The sequence below is a fragment of the Zalophus californianus genome, chromosome 1 (assembly GCF_009762305.2).
Source record: "Zalophus californianus isolate mZalCal1 chromosome 1, mZalCal1.pri.v2, whole genome shotgun sequence".
In the NCBI taxonomy this organism is placed as follows: domain Eukaryota; kingdom Metazoa; phylum Chordata; class Mammalia; order Carnivora; family Otariidae; genus Zalophus; species Zalophus californianus.
The window spans coordinates 149,991,578-150,015,003 of NC_045595.1; the positions used below are offsets into that span (position 1 = coordinate 149,991,578).

Genomic DNA, 23,426 nt, shown 5'->3' on the forward strand with positions numbered 1-23,426 from the left:
TCTTTAAGAAATAGAACAAAAGACAAAAAGATGGAAAAGAGGAGAGAAAGATAAGAAAATGAGAGGATCAATCTAGGAGATCCAACATTGGAATCCATATCCTAGAATTAAAGATCAGTGAAATAGAGGAGAAAAATTACTCAATGAAATAATTCAGGAAAATTTCCCTAGAGTGAAGGACATGCATTTTCAAATACAAAAGTCTACCTCAGTGTAAATCACAGTAGATGAATAGGCATTTCATTACAAAATTTAGCAACACTGGACATAGATCTTAAAAGCTTCCACATAAAAAGATAAGGAGTCAGAATTTCTTTCTTTCTTTTTTTTTTTTTTTAAAGATTTTATTTATTTATTTAACGGAGAGAGACAGAGTGAGAGAGGGAACACAAGCAGGGCGAGTGGGAGAGGGAGAAGCAGGCTTCCCTGCTGAGCAGGGAGCCCGATGCGGGGCTCGATCCCAGGACCCTGAGATCATGACCTGAGCCGAAGGCAGACGCTTAACGACTGAGCCACCCAGGCGCCCCAGGAGTCAGAATTTCTATAGCTTTCTCAAGAACAACACTGGAAACTAAAACAGTGGAAATAGTTTCCAGTTCAAAATTCCCTATCAAGGCAAATGATTAATTAAGTGGGAAGTAGGATAAAGACATTCTCAGATACACAAAATCTTTTAAATTAATTTCCCATATATCCTTTCTCAGAAAGCTATTGGGATATATGTACCACCAAAGTGAGGGAGTAAATCACGAAAGACAAAAAAATGATACACAGGAAATGGGAGATCCAGTTCAGGGTGACTATTGTAGACCAGACCGAGGGTGTAACTTGTTCAAATTGGAGCAGGCTCAAAAATTTGTGTCTAAAGGGATGCCTGGGTGACTCAGTTGGTTAAGCATCCGACTCTTGGTATCTACTCAGGTCATGATCTCAGGGTCGTGAAATTGAGCCTCACGTTGGACTCCTGTGCTGGGTGTGGAGCCTGCTTGAGATTCTATCTCCCTTTGCCCCTTCCCTCCCCCAACTGCTTGCACATGATCTCTCTTAAAAAAAAAAAATTGTGTCTAATGATAGTGCAGGACTCCATATCTGTAAGTATTTTTTCTTATGGAGTGAACAGGCAGCCATGGTGAAAGCCAATGGAATCTCACTTTTATTATAAGATCCACAATAATGCTGGTATATGGATGAGACTGAAAACTGATACAGTAATGTGGTTTTAATATGAAAGATTATACTGAAGGCTGGTTTCTCTCTTAATCGTCTTAGCAGAAGTTTTATGTTTAGGCTGTTTAGTTAGGTGTAGAATAAAACCACATCTACCTGAATAAGGGGAAAAATATGTACACACACACACGCACACATACATTTATGTATGTATATGTATATACGTATGTACATTATTTTTATGTATGTATATGTACACACACGCACACACACACACACACATAGGCATAGTGTGTCTATGGAAAGATATGTAAGAACCTGGAGATCATAGTTGTCTCTACGTGGCTAGGGAAAAGGAATGTGAGGAGACCTTTTTTCACTATTTATCTTCTTGTTCGTTTCGATGTTTTAGACAGAATGCAGGATAAGGGGACAGTAGACTGGGATCAGTTGGGTAGTGATTGTCATGCTCTTGGACTGAGGAAATAAGGACCTGAATGAGAAAAGAAAGGGTGGTTGTTGAAGTCAGAGAAATATTTGCTTGGTCTTGTGATAACCAAGTATGGCAGGGAGGTAGGTAGCAGTGGGTACTGAGGGAAAGGTTGGAGGGCAGTAGTCAGAGCTGACTCTGCTTTCTAGCCCAGGTTAACAAATGTGAGACCACTGAGTGGATTAAACTGGCTTCAGAATGGCAGAGGGAGGAGGGTGGATTGCAAAAGAGTAAGTGGTACGGGTGGAGGGGGAGGAGTTGGAAGCAGCCATTGTAGTTTGCTTTCCCTCTGAGCAAAAACTCATTTTTTCTATTCTCCCCCCCCCCCTTTTATTTTTGGTTTGCCAGTTTTTCTTTAATGATGAATAGAAAAGTTTTCCACATGTAAACTTGTAGCGTGGCAAATAGTTTCTTCCTAAATTCATTGTCTCAAAGTCCATTTAGTTAGTCTACCCTTTGGGGAGGGTGGGGAAAATATGATTAAAATTTCCCCATCTATGCAAGTTTTACTGTGTTCTTTTTTTAAATTTAGATTCAGTTAATTACCATATAATGTATTATTGGTTTCAGAGGTAGAGGTCAGTGATTCATCAGTCTTATATAATACCCAGTGCTCATTCCATCACGTGCCCAAAACTCATTTCTGCTGATCATGTCATGCGCCTTATCATCCACAGCTTTTGGCCTTATGAGATGATGGAATGGCTTCTGGAAAACTCACTGATGAATCCTCTGGAGGCACCGCCTCGGAGGGCTGTTAGTGCAGGATGTGGTGTAGACACTCAACCTACAACCAGCCAAAGTGTTGTCTCTTCTATGGCTGGGAAACAAAGGGGTAGAAAGAGTGATACTTTGCAAAATTTTCCCCAGCTCTTTCTCTCATTAAGTTAGTGACCTTGGGTTAATTGCTTTGACCTGTCCATGTCTAGGTTTCCTCATCAGCAAAATGGTCATACTATCCACATATCTACATCACAGGGTCATTGTGAGGAATAAATGGGTTAATGAATTTAACAGTTTAGAAGAGTCCCTGATACAAGGTGAGTACCAGGAATGTTAACTAGTACTGTTATTATACTTAATGACCTCTTAACTTTCCTTGGCTTTTCTTTCCCCAGATTTGGAACATAGAAAATCTAGAGAATTTAACATACAAAGGAGGGATGTTTTCACCAGAGGGCACATTAATGCTTCATTCAATCTTTGAACAAATAGCTTTGAGGTACTCTTAGGTGCCCAGGAATCATAGGACATATTGTTGCCCTCACAGAGCCTGGAATTTTCTTTCTTCCAGATTTTTCCTGGGTCTTCTCACATGCCATATATATATATATATGCTACATGTAGCAATATATGCTAAGTGCATATATATATGCATTTATTTATTTATTTTTAGTTGAAGTATAATAGGCATATAACATTGTACTAATTTTAGGTGTACAACATAATAATTTGATATATGTATATATTGTGAAATGATTGACACAATAAGTTTTATTAACATCTATCACCACACATAGGTACAAATTTTTTTTTCTTGTGATGAGAACTTCTAAGATTTACTCTCTTGGCAACTTTAGAAATATACAATATAGTTATATGCATTCATTTTATAATCAAGGTATTTTAAGGAATATTTTACATTAAGTTTTTGTTTAATGTACATATGAGCACATAATTTAAAATTACAGAATATAAAAAGTTACAAACTGAAAAGCAAGTATCGCTTTCTTAACTCCAAATTTCGCAGTTGTCCTCAGAAAGGACCTTGTTTGCTTGATTTTTTTATGTCTCATAACTGAGATAAACATTTAGAATCATATAAGCCCCCCTTTCTTATATAATGGTTAAGAGAAAAGGGAAAAGGAGAGAGTTTGGGATGAGTCAGAGGCATCTAGCCAGGGTGACTGGAGAATGAAGCTTCCATGGAGACATTAAGAGGGAGGAAGTACATTAGGAGGACAAAGGAAGTAATGTCGGACTACGAGAGTTGAGTAGTGCTGTTGAAGTAAAGCAGAAAATGGAGACTTTTAAATCAATTTAAGAAAAATTTATTAAGAGCTCACTGTATAAAACATGTTAGGAACCAACAAGATGCCTTGGCCTAATGAAGGCAGAGGCAGGGCACGTCCCACGAATGGTAATATTACAAGGTAAGCATGGCTAGCACAACTGTCTACAATCTTCTAGGTTCCTTTTTGTAGAATAAGAAGAAATATTTCTGTGTGTTGGACCTCCCAAAGTTCTCTCTCGGTTTGGACTGAGGCTGCTCCATCCATTAGTGATGCTGCTTTAGAGCCAGTGTCACCTGACTCATTTCTACTGGGCTAGCATAGTCCTCTTGTGCATCCAGTTTTCCCATCGTTGAGAATGACATAGACAGTATCAGACACAAATTTGCGAGCCCTGCTCTGAGCCAGCTGATCCCTTCCTAGGACACCTGCCAACTATGTTGGCCTCTGGATGATTTGCATCTTGGTCCTACTAATTCCACTCTAGCTCCTTCTTTCTCAGCCATGAGTTGAAAGAGTCCTAAGCCTCCTTCTGTTTATCCCGTTATCAAGATGATAGCTCTCTCTCCCAGCTCTGCCTCCAGCCAGATGGAGCATCACGGTAACTTGAGTATTATCCAGACTTCTCACCAACCACCAGGGAAGGTGCTGTCTGTCTGAAGTTCTTTTGGACAGCCTGTTCACCTTTTGCTTGCTAGAGGGCTGGGCAGATAGGACATTCATGTGCATCTCTGTCGGTCAAGAGCTTTCCCTTTTTTTTCTTTCTTTCTCTCTTTTGAGTATTGTGATCTCTCATGTTGTCTCTTGAACAATTGCCCTGGACCATTATCTCAGTCACTTCTTTCAAGAAGAGAAGTAGGGTTCACAGTGCATAGTGCTTTCCTGCTTTACACAGTCCTCTCTGCTAAGGCTTATCAATAGCTTGTTGGGCAGGTGGATCCTCCTCAGATTAGCAGCACCCCAGATAGAAGTGGCTCCAGGATTCAAAGCTGGTTCTATCTCCATCATACCTAATTTTCCAAATTTTGAGTTGGTCTGCTCATTGTTGTCAGCACACCAAGCCACCATTTTCCTACTGACCCTCACAAAGAAGTGGGTAAATTTTCTCAGGGCATAGTAATTACATTATTATAGTACACATCTCTTTATGTTTCAAAATATTAATAACAACACTATAAAGCCATAACATACATAACTCCCACCCAGACTGAAGAGGTAGTCACAAATATACAAGATGGAATGAGGTGCTGTTTTAGAATTAAGCATAGATAAAAGCCATTATTCCAGTAACTGGGAGTTCTACATAAAACACAATTTATAAAATTAAGAAAAGAAGGCTGAATCTGAAACAGGAGGTGTTAGTCTTAAACATTAGTCCTGAGCCAGGAACCAGTCAGGTGAGCTTGGCCTACAAGTGTGCTCCAAAATGAAAAGAAGCAGTTAAAATCTGCTCCTGGCATAGGGAGCAGAACTGGCATTATAGGGAGGTCATCTCACTTACAAGGAGTCCTGGAGCCCCTGCTATTATTAATGGTAATAATAATATTAATGGACAAGAAAAAATGTAAGCCAAAATTTGAAAGCGAAGGCATATAAACAACGGATGGTCATATGGACTTTACTCTTTAATTAAAAATGTGTAGTACTTTTGTCGCCTGAAGTTGTCTCCGAGATGTTAACACACTGAGCTTCATCAGATCTTTCAGGTACATGGTATTGTACTCTGGAAAAACAACAACAGAAAAGGAATTGGGTGAGATTTTGCAGTACAGCCACTTTCTTTTTCTAGATTTCAGTGATAGGGCAGAATACAGGGAGCCACTGAAATAGCAACAAGGAGAAACAAACTGTTGAAGAGAGAGGTAGAGATGTGCTGTTCATGCTTCCTTCAATTAACTACCCTTTATTTTTGACTGGACCTGCCCCTGCCATATGTTGATTACTTGCTGCCTTCTCCCTGCAGGTTCTTCTGGACCATACCTGAACTGAGTCTAAGAGGGCAGGCAAGAACTCAGCACCTGCGCTCACCATCCAGGATGCCTAGCCTCACAGCAGCATGCGTATTTGGGTAGATGCTGGGCACTCTGGGGCTGTTAACCCTGGGCTTATGACTGTATCTTTGTGACCAGGCTTTTGACTTAGGATTGCCTGACCCTATGACTGTGTGGCCAGAGCCCTGATATATTCTTGAGATCCCTGTTCCTTGGGGAGGATGGAGATACAGAAAATCTGATTTCATCATGTTGTGAAACAACTGATGACCAGGAATCTTTATGTATTCCTTCATGCATACATTCATTCGTTCAACAATTATTTATTACAATAACCAAGGTATGGAAACAACCTAAGTGTCCATTGATAGATGAATGGATAAAGAAATTGTGGTATACACATATAATGGAATTATGATTCAGCCATAAAAATGAATGAGATTTTGCCATTTGTGACATCACCGAAGGACCTTGAGAGTATTATGATAAGGGAAGTAAGTCAGACAGAGACAAACACCGTATGATCTCTCTTATATGTGGAATCTAAAAATAAATAATAAAAACCCACCTCATATACACAGAGAAGAGATTGGTGGTTGCCAGAAGTGGGGGATGAGGGGTGGGAGAATGGGTGAACTTTTTTTGTTTTTAGTTTGAATAAATTGAATTTAAAAACAACTGAAAACGTGAACTCTTAAAAAAAGCACCTCACCACATTTTGTCTTCTGTAGCCCCTAGTATGTGGACAAAAGAGAATATAAAGAGAAAGACATACACATTTCCCCTGTGCCATATTTAGGGTTGCTTATTTGGATTTGATTAGGTAAAGAATCTGGAAAGTAAGCAAATAAATGAAAAATAAATAAAAATCAAACAAATTATAATATTGCTCAGCTGAAAGCAAATGTAAGAGAAGCTAAATCCTGATGAATAGCATTTCCATTTCCATGAAACTCTTTTTCAACATGTTATATATTTATCAAATCATGACAGTGTAAATTTTATGAATAAGTCCTATTATCTGTAAACCAATAGATGCCATGAAATTATAACTAGAGAAAGTTGTTAGTATTATAAAAAGGCTACTTTCTATGAATTAAAAATATCTGCTGCTACAATTTCACAATAGAAAAAAACTTTATTGAGCACCTACTATATGCCAGGCACTGTGTTAGGTGCTGGCAATACAAAGATAAGCTTAACTGATATGATCTCTACTGTCTATAAAGTTTGGTATAGTTCATAGTTTAATAAGTAATTACACAAAAAGGTAAGTATTACCTGGTGTTATGAAAAAAAAAGCACAGGGATCCATATGACAATAACAGACTAACATACTCTAAGAAAGGGTTGGTTTTTTGTAGAAGTGCAGCTTGAACCAAGATCTGAAGAATGAGATAAAGAAGTGGCAGAAAAACATTCCAAGCAGAGGACACAGCAGGTGCAAAGACACTGAAGCTAAAGGGAACATGTTATCAATCCTCACTTATTTATTTAATCATTCCACACATGTAGGATTCCCACTAGTCCAGGCACCATGATAGGTACTGGGGTTACCATGAATAATTACTGGTGAATAATATAAAGCTCATGCACATGACACAGACCCTTTTGGTATTAATTTTTTACTTTGCCTTGACTCAGCTTGCCGTGCCCCTTGAGCATTGTGCATTGGACATCCTGCCATCCATTTATAGCTAGAATATTTCCTTCCAGATACTAACTTTCCTTTTCCTCTCCATTAGTTCATGTTTGCTGAGGTCTCAGCATGCCTCAGACTTAACTGATGGTGAAGTTATAAATCCGCTGGAGACGGTACCTCTTTCAGCAATGTTGGAAGGTCAGGACTCACCTTTTCTTGTTCTGTTCACTCTCTTTTCTCTCCACCTTGTTCGTTTCTGAAAGAGACCAAAACAACTTCAGAAAATGTATTGCCTGTAGATAGTAAAAGACGGAAAGTTTGAAGAGAATCCAAAGTCCTAGGACTCAGAGAGAAATCACTATATCCTTATATGTGGAAATAGATGCTTACTTTGATGCAACTGAGGAGTTTTTTTGCATCCAAAAAGCAAATGCCTTCCTTTATTCACTGTGTCTTAAGTTCTAATGTTGGAAATAGGTTTTTCACTTACAGGTCTATTCTTTACTAAAATAAAAATACTGGTGGGAGGGGTAACAAACTTAGTTTTAGCAATCATTTAGTGATTGAAAAAGTTTTCAATCCTTTTCTGAAAGTAAGGTTTAGAAGGAGGAAGAAAAGGAAACCTTGGAGATGTTGATACCTAAATGGATGAGTCTGCTGGTACATACCAGTGTGGTATGGATGGGCCCAAGTGGGAAATCTCTAACTAGCTAGACCTCCCAAAGCCTGAGTTGCTGTTGGTATGGGCTTATCACTGTTGCAACTTGGGGTTTAAATTCCTTTCAGTTGACTGTTGTGATCGTGCTTTTGGGCACTTGCAGCAGGGGTTGTTAACCTGGGTGTCCGTGTAGGACTTTAGGGAGTGAAACAACACCCTTGATGGTTTTGAACACTTGCTATCATTGGCAGTTCTCAGGTGTGTGCACATGTGTGTGTGTGTGTTTAAAAATAATCACCTTTATTGAGGTATAATTAATACACAATAAAATCCAATAATTTTCTGAACAGATTTTGGTGTGTTTAGCAAATGTATACACTCATGTAACTACCACCATCACCAAGATATAGAACATTTATATAAGCCCCAAAAGTTCCCTCCTGCCCGCTTTCAGTCAGTATCTTTCCCCTACCCCACCCGCTGATAACTACTGATACTCTGTAGTTATCTGAGTATCTGATACTGATAACTCTGGTTAACGTCACAATAGTTTTGCATTTTTGAGAATTTTAAATTCTAAATGATCATAAATGTGTGGTCCTTGGTCTTTTTGTGCCTGGTGTCTTTCTCCTAGCATACTGCTTTTTTTTTTCTTCACCATAAAGATACTTTAATGAAGTGTTTTAGAAAATTCTAAATGTTTCTGATTTGTACAAGTTTAAAACCTATTGGTAACACAAAACAAGATACAACTACATTACAAATTTAGACAAAATGCTCAGAAAATGCACCATCTCCTGTTATATTCTTCAGGGAAAATTTAGTTATTAATTTTATGTTTGATATTTGATGTTCTAATGTAATTCTGGATTTAATATTTACAAAGAAAAATCATTTTGATTGATTGTACTCTTCTAGGCTGGATATCTCCAAAGGACTAGTATCCAAGATCTATTTTAACTTATCAAACTCAATACCCAAAAGACAAATAATCCAGTCAAGAAATGGGCAGAAGACATGAACAGACATTTCTCCAAAGAATACATACAAATGGCCAAGAGACACATGAAAAAATGCTCAACATCACTCATCATCAGGGAAATAGAAATCAAAACCACAATGAGATACCACCTCACACCATTCAGAGTGGCTAAAATTAACAACACAGGAAACAACAGATGTTGACAAGGAAGCAGAGAAAGGGGAACCCTCTTATACTGTTGGTGGGAATGCAAGCTGGTGCAGCCATTCTTGAAAACAGTATGGAGGTAGCATACTGCTTTTGAAATTCATCCATGTTGTTGCATGTTACCAGTAGTCTATTCTTTTCTATAGCTCAGCAGTATTTTCTTGTATGAATGTACCACCATTTGTTTATCCATTCACCAACTGAGGAAAATTTAGGATGCCAGACTTTCAGTATTATGAAGAAAGCTGCTATAAACGTTTGTGTGTCTTTTTGTGAGGACATATGTTTTTATTTCTCATAGGCAAATATCTAAGATTCCTGGGTTGTGCAGCAGTACATGAAAATTTCAATTGTGTCACATCCTCTCCAGCACTTGATATTTACCAGTCCTTTTAATTTTAGTCATGTTAGTGGATGTGTAGTGGTATCTCATTATAGCTTTAACTTGTATTTCCCTAATGACTAATGGTGTTGTGATTGTGGGACGGTGCTTATTGGCCATTTGTGTATTTTCTTCTATGAAGTATGTGTTCAAATCTTTTGCTCCCAGCCTTTTGTTAAATGGATTGTCTTCTGTACTGGGTAGTAATATATAATTATATATTATGGATATAAGTCCTTTTGAGAGATACATTTTGCAAACATTTTCTCCGAGTCTGTGGCTGGCTTGATGTTTAATTTTCTTAACAAAGTCAAAGGGCAAAAGTTTTTAATTTTGATGAAGTTTATCAATTTTTACTTTTTATGCTATGCTTTGTGCTTACTGTGTCCTGTCTAAGATCTGCTTAACCTAAGGTCACAAAGATTTTCTCCAATTTTTTAAGTCTTTTAATTTTAGCTCTTGTTTTTAGGTCTATTGTCCATTTCAAGTTATTTTTTGTGTGTCAAGGTTTATATTTTTCCATGTGGATATCTAATTGTCCCAAAACCATTGTCAAAAAGACTATCCTTTTCTGCATGGAATTACCTTGACTCCTCTGTCCAAATCAGTTGACCATGTGAGTTTACTTTCTGATTATCCATCTTGTTCCATTGGTTGGTATGTCTGTGCTTTCACCAGTATCACACTGTCTTGATTACTTTAGCTATATAGTAAACTTTGAAATAAGGTAGTATAAGTTGTATGGGTTTGATCTTGTTTTTCAGAATTGTTTGGCAGTTGTCTGTCTTTTGCGTTTCCATAGAACTTTTAGAATTAGCTTTTTAATTTACACTGAAGAGCCTGCCAGGATTTTGATTGGTATCTCACTGAATCCATAGATCAGTTTGGGCTGAATTGATATAATTTTTTAAAAGATTTTATTTATTTATTTGAGAGAAAGAGAGAGAGAGAGAGAGAAGAAGCAGGGGGGAGGGGGAGGGGGAGAGGAAAAAGCAACTCCCACTGAGCAGGGAGCCAGAGAGCCAGACTCAGGGTTAGATCCCAGGACCCTGAGATCATGACTTGAGCTGAAGGTACTTAACAGACTGAGCCATCCAGGCACCCCTGGGCTGAATTGATATCTTAATAGGTACTCCTCAGATCCATGAACATGTTATAGTTCTCCATTTATTTAGGCCTACTTTGATTTCTGTCAATAGTGATGTCTTTTAGTTTTTAGTGTGTAGGTCTTTTACTTGTTTTTAAAAAACTTACTCCCAAGCTTTTAATATTATTTGATGTTACTATAAATGGTATTTAAAACTTTTTTCAGTGTCCAAATGGTTTGTTGTGAGTATATAGAAATATAACTGATTTTTTTTAATTTGCAACTATTTTATTAGGAAGGAGGCTAAATATGTATATATATATTTATTATGTTCAGTTAGCCACTGTATAGTACAATTATCATATGGTTTCACTCATATATGGAACATAAGCAATAGCACGGAGGACCATAGGGGAAGGGAGGGAAATTTGAAGGGCTGAATATATTTTTGACTTTCCTAGCCATTTACTTAAGATATGCGAATTTCTTTTGTAAATGTGTTGCTTTTATATACTAAGATCTGTGTTTTTATTATTTTGATCCCATTCTTTCAAGGAAAGAATGGCAATTTTTTCATGAAATATAACTGATTTTGATTTTGTGTATTGACCTTGTACCTGGAGACTTAGCTACAGGCAATTAGTTGTTTTTTTTTTTTAAGATTTTTTAAAATTTATTTATATGACAGAGAGAGAGAGAGAGAGAGAGCACAAGCAGGGGGAGTGGCAGGCAGAGGCAGAGGGAGAAGTAGGTTCTCCGCTGAGCAGAGAGCCTGATGTGGGACTCAATCCTAGGACCCTGGGATCATGTCCTGAGCCAAAGGCAAACACTCAACCGACTGAACCACCCAGGAGCCCACACAATTAGTTCTAATAGTTTTGTATGGCTGCCTTAGGCTTTTCTACAAACATGGTCATGTTATCTATAGAAAAAAAAGTTTTACTTCTTCCCTTCCAATATGAATGCCTTTTATTTTTTTCCTAGACTGTTGCACTGGCTAGGACCTCCAGTACAATGTTGAAGAAATGTAGTGAGTGTTCATTCCTGATCTTATGGGGAAAGCAGTCAGTCTTTTATCATTAAATATGATGCTAACTGAAGGATTTTGGTATATGTCCTTTGTTAGATTGAGGAAATTCCTCTATATTCCTACTTTTATGAGAGTTTTTCTTTCTTTTTTAAAATTATGAATGGATATTAATTTTGTTAAATGCCTTTTTGTATCCGCTGATATGATTACATGTTTTTTCTTTTTGGTTTGCCAGTATGGTGAATTTTATTCTTGAGTTTTGTATATTGAACCTAGCTTATATTCCTGGAATAAACCCCACTTGATCGTGATGTATCATACTTTTAGCAGATTGCTAGATTTTAGTTGGTAATTTTGTTAAGGAATTTGACATCTATTTTCACAAGATATAGGTATAGTGTTCTTTTCTTGTAATGTCTTTTTCCAGTTTTGGTATCAGGGCTCCCCCTACTTTTAGGGCAGCCTGGAAACTGACTTCAGGCAGTAAATTGGGGGCAATCATAGGGCTCACCTCATCTTTTTCCTTCTTTCAGGGGCTACAATTTTCTACAGCTTATTGTCCAATGTCTGAAAACAGTTGTTTCATATTTTGTCTGATTTCTAGTTGTTTTCAGTAGGAGGGACATTCCTCTAGTAGCTAATCCTTCATGCGAGGAAGAAGTTTTTGTCTTCTATATAATTTTAAAAGAGTCTTAGCTGTTGGAAAACTCAGTCTTATTTCTTTACATCTTCTCATAACATTCATGCACTGAGATGCCCTTTGGAGTCACAGTTAAGTAAGATCTTTGTACCCTATGGCAGCTCTTCGGATATTTGAAGAGAACACTTTTTCTTCTCCCCAAGACTTCTTTTCTGGCTATGCATTCTCAGTTACTTGAACTATTTCTTATTTGACTGAGCTTCTAGATACTTTAAAATCTGGTTAGGTTCTATCTTTTTCAAAGTTGCTCTTAAAAAATGCTTACTTAACAGGAAACAACAGATGTCGGTGGGGATGTGGAGAAAGGGGAATCCTCCTACACTGTTGGTGGGAATGCAAGCTGGTGCAGCCACTCTGGAAAACAGTATGGAGGTTCCTCAAAAAGTTGAAAATAGAGCTACCATATGACCCAGCAATTGCACTACTGGGTATTTACCCCAAAGATAGAAATGTAGGGTTCCAAAGGGATACGTGCACCCCGATGTTTATAGCAGCAATGTCCACAATAGCCAAACTGTGGAGTCAAGATGTCCATCAACAGATGAATGGATAAAGAAGATGTGGTATATATATACAATGGAATATTATGCAGCCATCAAAAGGAATGAAATCTTGCCATTTGCAACGATGTGGATGGAACTGGAGGGTATTATGCTGAGCAAAATAAGTCAATCAAAGAAAGACATGTATCATATGATCTCACTGATATGAGGAATTCTTAATCTCAAGAAACAAATTGAGGGTTGCTGGAGTGGTGGGGGGTGGGAGGGATGGGGTAGCTGGGTGATAGACATTGGGGAGGGTATGTGCTATGGTGAGTGCTGTGAATTGTGTAAGACTGTTGAATCACAGACCTGTACCTCTGAAACGAATCATACATTATATGTTAAAAAAAAGAAGATAGTAGGAAGGGAAAAATGAAGGAGGGAAAATCGGAGGGAGAGATGAACCATGAGAGACTATGGACTCTGAGAAACAAACTGAGGGTTCTAGAGGGGAGGGGGCTGGGGGATGGGTTAGCCTGGTGATGGGTATTAAAGAGGGCACGTATTGAATGGAGCACTGGCTGTTATATGCAAACAATGAATCATGGAACACTACATCAAAAACTAATGATGTAATGTATAGTGATTAACATAACATAATAAAATAAGAAAAAAAGTTCAATGCAAAAAAAATGCTTACTTATAACTAAATATAGTATTTCAGAAGTCCGTAGACCAACATAGAATATTTACATTGTCCTTTCATACCCATGACAAAATCATCACCATTTCAAAAAAGGTTTCTGTTTTAAAATGAAAGCAGACAATAAAAAAGCAGATTCTAAACTTGTGGATTTGATTACAAATTTAGCATTTTGAAGGCCAGATGTGATGATATCATCAACTTACAGTTTTTAAGTCCTGTGAAGGTTTCTGTCTAAATAGTGGTTAAAATTATTTATTTCAGAAAAGACACTTGGCCTTTAAAAAATCATTCCTGAAAGAGCAGAGACTCTTCCAGGTTTGGTAGAGGGCAGCAAACTGTAAAAACTGTTGGTTGGTAGGGCGCTATTACATACAGATTTCAGTCACACAAGACCCAAATGAGGAAGTAAAACTTCAGGAGGAGCTATTTTAGTCTCTCTCCCTGATGGGTAAGTTGATAGGGTAACTTCTGATTGGGAAAAGACTGTAATTCAAGGTTACAATTTCTCATACCTAATCTGTCCTATTTGACAAATCAAAAACGAGAAGAGAGACTAGAAACCAGCTAGAATAATGGTGGCATTTCCCTTTTATTCATTTAACAGCCTGAACAGAGTAAACGTGGATGGTTGGGGCTTTGAAAAACTGTAATTACCAAACAAATCCTGGAAAGGACTTTTGATGCCGAGTTAGTTTGAGGGCTGCCTCCTCTGAGAAACAGATTAATATTGGATTGGGGGAAGCTCCATTTTTGGAGAAATTCCTACTTGTTATCAGTAAGCTTGTGTCTCTGTGGATGGATCATGACTGCTTCCATGTCTGTTTTTTAGCAGAATTTAGTTCCTTTTGGTTGTATGACTGAGATCCCCATTTCCTTGCTGGCTCTCAGCTGAGGGCCAGTTGCAGATTCTGGAGGTCACCCACATTCCTTGTCTCATGGCCCCTTCCTCCATCTTCAAAGCTAACAATGGTGGGTTAAGTCTGTCTCAAGATGTGGATCTCTCCTCCTTCCATCTCGTCTCTTTAACCCAGCCTGGGAAAGGTGCTCTGACTCATGTGATTAGATGGGGTTCACCTGGGTAATCCAGGATAATCTTATCATCTTAAAGTCAGTACCTTAAGCACATATGCAAAGTCCCTTTTGCCGTGTGAGGTAACATATAATAGGTTCTGTGAATAGGAGGTGGACATCTTGTTGGGGGCATTATGCAGTCTATCATACAGAAAATGCCAGAAGTATCCACAAAGCAAGTGCAGACATTGCTGAATTACAGAACCCAAATTTACAAACATATCTACATGGCATGGTTACTTGGTACATCTTCTCCTCCAATGATATTAAGACTCTTCTCTTTGACCAAACTCACTAGCACAGGTGACCATCTGACCAAACTTTCCTAGCAATATTCTTTATCACATTCTTGTGGGGAGGAGGTCTTATGTTATAGTGTCTTGTTATAGTTTGCCTTTTACCACTCATAGCTTAATTTGACCATTTCCTATGCATACACAAGCTTCTTGAACCCCTTTTCAGCTTCTTTCATGTGTACACACACATCTTTAACTCTCTTGTCTCCTGAATTTTTCTGATTGCCTCTTGGGGGAAGAAACATTCTTCCTCTCTTTTTCTCCACCCCTTATTCTTTGTTTCATTGTAAGCTAATCATTCCAATTGAAAGCAAATTAGGAAACAGCTTATTTCCAAGCTGAAGGTGCTTCTGCATAGTTACCTAATTCTAAATGGCAATGAGATTGAAAGAAACAGCTCATAATTCTCACCCTGAAAAGTCAAAGCTTCAGTAAGCACAATATATCTGTACATCTGGCCCTGTGCTCTGAATTTTACACCTTTATATCATAGAAATCTATTTCTATGTTTTGGCAGTTTGAATATGACTCTACCATAAGCTTTGTATTCATTTCTTGAAACTGGATAATCAACTCCCCAATTTCTTGTTTTTAAAAACAGCGGGATGAAATGAGTGACTGTTACTGTCATCCATCTATTTTCTAGTGGATCTTAAAATCAGTACACTGAAATCTTAAATAAGATGCCCATCAGAAGCATTACTCATCTGGTGCTTTTTACCAAAGCGAGTAAGAAGGTTACCTTAATTATAAGCACCAACCAAACTTCTGCTACAGCCATTACTGAGATAAAATCCAACCTTACCTTGCAACTTCGCCCAAACCAGCCTACACCATAAAGAAGCATAAGATTTTTATAAAGTCAGGGACCCCTTTGTCCCCCATTAAGCACAGTGCCACTTTTACACAAGTCAATGAGGAGGCTGCTCAGTGCAGTGCTATTTATAATAGCAAAACTACGGGAACAACCTAACTGTCCTAGAATGTGGAGTTAGTTAAATAAATTAAGGTGTATCCACAAAATGGAATATCTCACAGCCATTTAAAATGTTGCTATAGAATGATAATTAGTGACACTGAAAATTTTCTTACTATGTTTAGTACAAATAAATTAAAAAACAGTACACATGGTATTATCTAAACTATGAAAAACAGTCTTTATAGTATTATTCCACTTATGGAAAACAACATAGATTCCAGAAAAATCTGGAAGATATAAACCAAAATGTTGTCTGTATAACCATTTCTTTCTTATTAGTGGTACTATAGATTTTTTTTTTCAGCATATTTGGTAATGGGTATGTTATACTTGGTAATCAATAAAAGTTAGTATTATTTTTAAAAAGTCAATGGGGAACAATTCATCCCACTTTTTTTCTCAGAAACCTAGACTTTTAGAGTAATGGAAGTAAATCTTATGGTCATCTAATCCTCCCCTCCCACCCCCCCAAGCTTCCCTGCTTGAACACTGCCAGGTCCATAGTCATTAACATTTAGAAGTATTTTCATGATTTTACTTCATTGAATTTTCACAGTAACTTCATGAAATGAGGTAGCTAAAGCAAGGAATAATCAGTTTTGTCTGGAAACCGGAAGTACATTTGTAGACCTTAGTTTAGAAATGTTGCCTCTCCTAGAAATTGAGAACAATGTTGACTCCCATCCATACAGGCTCCAAACCTGAGGGAAAACCTTTTCCTCCAACCACTTGCTGACTTTTTGCTAATCTGAGCTCAGCCAATGAGCTCCAGAAGGCAGCTGACCGGAGGCAGCTGCAAAATGGCAATCTGCAGAGGGGACAAGCACTGACTCACCACATTCATGAGAGGGGCCAGGCTGCTTCTTCTTCCTTTTCCTTAGTGTTAGAAAGGGCACCAACACCATCCCACACAAAATGACCAACATTATAAGTACAGCTGCAATCCAGAGGATGGGGTCTCGGGCAGGGGGGGGTTTCGTATGTGCATCTAGAAATGACCACAAGTTTTTAATCAGCCAGGAAGATCGATTATAAAAGGTTTATAATTACTGTTGTCTTCATTTACAAGTCAGCCTCTCCCCAGGGCTCTACTGCCAGAGGAGCCTGAAATCCACAATATGAGGCCATAGAAAGTCCCAGGCTTAGGGCCTTAGCCGCTTAGAACCAAGCCAGTGCTTCTGGCCAAAAGCCTGGACCAAGCTGCCTTCCCTTCCTAGAGGTGGGGTGACAATGACTATGATCTAGAAGAAGAAAGTCAACCTGGCCCTTAGTTCTGCATATGGGTATGGTAGCCATGCTGAAACTTTGAATGTATAGTCATCTGTACACCCTGCTCCCTCAGCCCATGTATAGCCAGGCCTGGAGTCCTGAAGTTTCCCTTGTAATAATTTCTCCATCCACTATCATCTCTAGATCAGGCTTCAGACACACCTCATTTGGACAAATATAACAGCTGCCTACCTCCAGTTTTGCTTTTTTTTTTTTTTTTTTTCCCACTGAGGCCACAGTGGAAGAAACAGGGCTTTCAGAATGTATCTTTGATACATTCGGTATCTCTTTGTGCCCTGAGGAAGCAGGGTTAGAATTAGCTCTTGGGAGGTCAGGACTTTCTTCCTTGCCTGGAGACTTCTAAGTTTCCAGGAAGTTGAAAAATAGACTTTGAGGGGAAAGCTTAGAACCGAGTGGCCCATTTTATAGACATTTATGGGACTCATTCTGATAGTTAATCTCAAATTACAGGAAAATAATACCAGCTGACCTATTAGTTTAGCTGCAGTTTGTAGACACATACCCCATTCCTGGGACATTAGGAAAAGGAGTTGCTGCATTGCAACCCACATTCAACAATTTTTGAGTCTGTCCTGGGTTTATACCACTGGAGCCTGTTTAGCATTCCCAGTAAACGGGGGTTATACTTGATAACATGGAGAATGCTACCTCTTGATACCCAAAAAGATTCCTTGATTCAGGGTCAACACTATCTCTGGTCAAGCTGTAGAACAGGGATAGAGAGAGGCAAGCCCTGGCTTCCTGAGGCAGCTGGAGCTGAAATGTTTCTGAAGATGGTGGCAGCTGGGAAGGTTTGGGCAGTAGTCGAGGACGAGCAGAAAGGGGGAGCCGTGATGAAGCTACAGGAATGGCAAGGCCCTATTCATTTGTAGACTGTGGGAGCCATGACAGAAGGCCCCAAGGCCTGTCATGTGCAGTGGTGTTGCTGGCTCCAAACAGGTGCTGAGCCTCAGGGATAGCTTGAGAGAGGCTGCTTCTTCTTCTTCTTCTTTTTTTTTTTTTTTTTTGAAAGAGAGGCTTCTATTAGGCCAAGAGAGGCTACAGTGGAAGCAACCAGGCTTCTGTGTGGCCTATTTACTGGGTTCTCAGAGGCAGAGATATGTCTTAGCGGAAGGCAATCGGTACCAAGAGAAGGGATTGGCCCACTGGTAAAGCTTACTGAGAGGGACTGGCTCCAGGGGCTGCCCATATGAATGTGTCCATAGACCGAGTTATGTTGGAACAATGAGACAGCAGGAGAAAGGAAGCAGCAAAGTTAGAGGATGAAGCAAGGAGTTGGATGGATGCCTTAGGAAAGGAAAAACCAAAGGGCCAGAATTGGAGAAGGGGCCAAGGTAAGCAGAAGGTAGATGTGTGGGAAGAGGGGGGGTCAGGATCAGAAGAAGCAGGGATAGGGGCGATGTGGGTGCAGAGTGTCTTTATTCCAGGGGAGAATCTTGCAGTTACTGCTCCTCAAAAGTGGGGTCTCAAACATGGATGCATTTTCCCCAGGGCAAAGCCAGGACTTTAAAATGTTAGACTTCTTTTAGCAGACACTGCTTAGTTTCAACCCTTTCCTCCAGCTGAACTGGACCCTATACTACACTGTCAACATGCCACAAGAATTTCTGCTTCTTAGTCTTTCCTTGACACATTTGCCCACCATCACCACCTGTGCCCATATCAAATACTGTTAATTGATTTTGGTCCTCTCACCTTCTAAGCCTGGATGCTGTCTGAGAATTTTTTCTTTCTGTTCAGGAAACCACAAGTCTGACACCTGTCATCTCTTCACCATACTTTTATATTTTTTACTTTTTAAAAAGATTTTATTTATTTATTTGAGAGTGAGCGAGCGAGCGAGAGAGAGAGAGAGCATGAGTGGGGGTAGGAGCAGAAAGAGAGGGAGAAGCAGATTCTCTGGCTGAGCAGGGAGCTGGACATGGGGCCCGACCTCAGGACCCTGAGATCATGACCTGAGCCAAAGGCAGACACTTAAACGACTGAGCCATCCAGGCACCCCTTCACTGTACTTTTAAAGCCCAGTTATCTTTTATGGTGTTTTAAGGTCCCATTTTCTTTAGGAAGACTTCCCTGGCTCTCAAGGAACCTACCTACCTCCAAATGTCTATAAAACTGATTACCATTCTCTCTTGTTTTTAAATTTAGTTGCATATTTCCATGGGATATGCTTTAGATCCCAATTCAATCTTTTTAAAATCCAGTTTTTCATGTGTGTACATCATGGACTTCTGATTTTATTGGAAGATACTTGAGGGCAGAGAGCATGTCTTATACATTTTAGGTTTCATGTCTGCAGCCAACAACATCTAGAGTGGCTCTGTACTCAGAGCATGTACCGTATGTATGTATGTATGTATGTATAGATGATGATGATGATGATGATGATGTGTATGTGTGTGGGTGGGTGGGTGTGGTATGTGTATGAATGGAAGAATTCTAGCCTGGAGGAATCTTGCATTTTCTGACTTAAACTTCAGAATATTCTATCCAAAGGTAGCCCAAAAGACTGGGTCAGTTTCAGGGCTAAGAGCATACTTCCTTAAGTGCAGTATAAGTTCACAGTCTCTGGGACCCTGTAGCAGCACTCAGAGGAGCCCTCCATCTGGTTCCTTCCTAATAGTACCACAAAATGGCCCTGTTGGAGGCTTCTTGGCAAGCAGGGAACATTGAATGATCTGCCTCAACATTTTGGGTATAACACCTGATGAAAGAAATAGTCTTGGGAAGCAGCTTTACCTATATTGTAAGGTAGGGAGTGAAGCTCCATTGACTCAAGTTGCAGGACACAGGTGATGCTCACATTGCTTGCTTCAGGGACTGAAAAAGACAAGCTGATAGAAACGCTGTATAGTTCTGTGACATTATTTTGAGATTTCTTCATGGCAGTATCATACTTAGTAGTTGAATTCTCGGTTTTTAGCTTAAAATACATTTCCTTAGGTTCTGGGTAACCTTGTACAGATGAACACGTCAAATTTATGATGCCAGAATTTTCTGTTCTATTAGAAGTTACCATTATTTCAGGTTGACTGAAGTTAGCTGAAAGCAGAATAAAGATACAAAAAAAGAAATCAGTCTAAATTTAGATGTGTCTAGAAGAGTGTCTAGAAGAGAACTGCAAATAACTGGCTCTGATCTGGGAACTTACTGGGGGCACACTTGGGAGGAGTGTCTTCGGTATCTAAAGTGTGGACCTCAGCCCATGGTGAGAGCCACAAATACCCCACATGTATTTTTCAAGAATGGAGTTTTGGGCCATGCTTATTTCCTGCTTACCCAAATCAGGGTGGGGGGTGCTTTCTGAGTAACAGGAGGGCTGAAATTGAGTCACTAAAGATTCACAATGAGACCATTGTTCTGAGGAGTGTAGTTTTGGGATGGAGAAGTAGCCTGACCTTGGAACCCAGCTGTGTCATGGGGTACATTGCAGCTTGCCAGACTAAGGAAGCAGAAAGGGACTGACACTAACAGAGTTCATGGTGCTGGCATGCTCTGGGCCATATCTTCTAGAAACCTGAGCAGGATACTGATAAGTGAGTGGATGGGGACTTTGGATTTAGAAATTCAGAATATTGGTTTTGGGCATGACTGTCAAGCTTTCTTCATTACGTACTATAAGAAGAAGGCCAAACCCAGCCATTTTTAGGGAAAATGTAAGATCTTGATAAACACAGAGCTTCTCTCGCCTTAGTTTGCCATTCAGATTTTAATGGCTGTCAAGGATCACTGCACCTAGCGCCTTCTGCTAGCCAAAATCTGTTGTTCTTCAATAGTTACTGTAGTTTTCAGGTTCTACATACTAATTTCTAATTTACTTTATTGTTTCTAAAACCAGTGATTTGCATGTCACCTTTCTAAGTTTTGCTGTATCAACACATTACTTAAGTACTCTGCTTGTATTTTGTGTGGTCTGTAGAAAGTAGATTGCCATGGTGCTACCTCCTTTGGCCTCCTTAACAATATCTGTGAAATCACAGGTTGGATAAGTTAGTTATTGTTTTTCCTAATACATTAAAATAAATATAAAATTGTTAAAATAAAAAAATGATCGTGACCCACCTAAAACACACCATGTTCTTCAATGGTATCTGGCCATACCTTAAAAACACTTATTTATCACTTGGTAAAATGTTCCAAAACTCTTGCAGCCTAGTTTGAATCACACAAGGCTTAAAGGGAGGACTCCTCATTCTATTTCTATTTTTGCGTTTTCTTTATTCTGTGGTTTCAGAATCACTGTTGATCTGCCTTTTCCAGTTTCATCAGAAGTTAATCTGAATCTAGTAATCCTACACTGGGTATCTACCTTAGAGAAATGAAAACTTATGTTCACACTTGCACATGTTTACAGCAGCTATTTATAATAGCCCCAAACTGAAAAAAATCCCAATGTCTTTCCATGGGTTGAGTGGATAAAATAGAATCCTCTTTAGCAATAACAAGGAACAGGCTTCTGATACATGCAACAACTTAGGTAAGTCTCAAAGGCATTATGTTAAATAAAAGAAGCCAATCTTGGGGTGTCTGGGTGGCTCAGTTGTTAAGAGTCTGCCTTCGGCTCAGGTCATGATCCCAGGGTCCTGGAATCAAGCCCTGCATCAGGCTCCCTGCTCAGCAGGAAGCCTGCTTCTCCCTCTCCCACTCCCCCTGCTTGTGTTCCCTCTCTTGCTGTGTTTCTCTCCATCAGATAGATAAATAAAATCTTAAAAAAAAAAAAAAGAGAAGCCAATCTTAAAAGATTACACACTGTTTGGCTCCATTTATGTGATGTTCTAAAAAAAGATAAGAATGTAGGATTCAAAACAGGGCTTCTGGGTATGGAGAGGGTATGATTATGAAGCAATAGCATGAAGAAATTTTTTTAGGGTGATGGAAATGTTTGTATCCTATTTATAGTGGTGGTTACATAAATCTATATGTATATTAACAGAACTGTGCATCAAAATAAAAAATAATTTTACTGCATTATAATAAAAAAAAGTCTGTAGTGATATTTAGGCTTTTCAAGGCCTGGAAAAAAAGAGGAGCTGATTTGTCAGTTTTGGGATTATATGTGCTGGGTTATTTCCCTTCTGTCTACCGGGCTCTTGGTTGGGCAGCAAACAGTTCATAAGTGACCTCCAGGAGGTTGAAGGAAAAACCCAAATCAATCAGCTGTCACCTTTGCTAGGAGCTCTAGGCAAAGATTTAGTGGGTGAGAAATCTTGGACCAAAGGAAAAAAAATGAATGTAAAAGAGATCTGAGGCCTGTATAGTTACGTAAACTTAGTAATGGCCAAATTACCCGTGGTTTTCCCTTAGCCACATCAACTTTGTTCAGTTAGCCCTAAGTTGTCCCCAAAGCAAATTCTTACTGATCCTTCAAAAGCAAACTATAAAAAGTACAAAGGATTTTCAGTTCCCTATCACCAAACCCTGCATTCCCTTCAAATGGACTTCCCAGAAATGGCTGTCTCCTGCCTTCTCTCTACAGGTACCACCCAAAACCCTCCCACTCCCTCGCCACCCGCCACCCCCTCCCCCCCCCCCCACATTTCTCTGCTCATAGCAGTCTCATCTGAGAAGGCCAGGGATCTGAACGTGCCATTGACTACATACCAAGCACTGATAGGTCAGAACTCATGTGGTACATGGGAACTAGTCCTTTGGGCCCTTTATAATGAACGAAACATTGATATGAGCCCTTGTCCTTGATCTGAATGTTGTGGAGTTTCAGGGTCCAATTGTCCTTGTCAAAGCTTGTGCGGCCTTTATACTTGGGATGAACATTTTGAGGGTTCTCTTTGCCTCTGAATAGCTCATACAGAACCAGCTTATTCTGGTCCTGCCAAAATACTACCAACTCATCCAGGCTTATGTTTTGAGAGTTTGTAAAATGGCATGGCAGTTCTCCAGTCTCGTTGAAATATGCTTGACTCTTCATGGAAGCAGCACCTAAAAAAGGAGAGGTAGAGATTAGGGAAGGAGAAACAAGAAGGAAGAAGAAAAAAACAACTCCGTTTCTCTTTATACAATACCCGGATGCTATCTTATCAGTAATGATACTGAAGAACTAGGTATTAAACTCTGGAATGTGCCTACATACTGGCATCTGGAGAATGGGACTTTTGTCCTCACTCCACTGATAAATAAATGTGGGCCTTTGTGCAAACTGCAACCACCATGAGGCTCAGTTTCCTTATCAGTTTAATGAAGGGGTGGACTAAGTGTTCCAAGAATCTTTCTAGTCCTATGGTTCTGTGAATTTA

The 23,426-nt window shown here is 39.2% G+C and overlaps 1 protein-coding gene across 5 annotated transcripts in view; it reads right to left on the bottom strand.

Annotated features, from left to right (window-relative positions):
* Positions 1-3,692: 3,692 nt before the first annotated feature.
* CD86 (CD86 molecule) overlaps positions 3,693-23,426 on the bottom strand; it is a 65,664-nt gene continuing 45,930 nt past the window's right edge. For 2 of the 5 annotated variants that reach the window (XM_027587761.1, XM_027587762.1), the window contains exons 3-7: positions 22,777-23,112; positions 19,915-20,217; positions 16,721-16,873; positions 7,513-7,558; positions 4,439-5,392 (exon numbers count right to left, since the gene is read on the bottom strand). In XM_027587761.1, coding sequence (XP_027443562.1) covers positions 5,299-5,392; positions 7,513-7,558; positions 16,721-16,873; positions 19,915-20,217; positions 22,777-23,112 — 932 coding nt within the window. In that variant the 3' untranslated portion in view covers positions 4,439-5,298. Of the gene's footprint in view, positions 5,393-7,512; positions 7,559-16,720; positions 16,874-19,914; positions 20,218-22,776; positions 23,113-23,426 lie in introns of all 5 variants that reach the window. The other 3 variants (XM_027587760.1, XM_027587763.1, XM_027587764.2) reach the window with 3 other exon arrangements.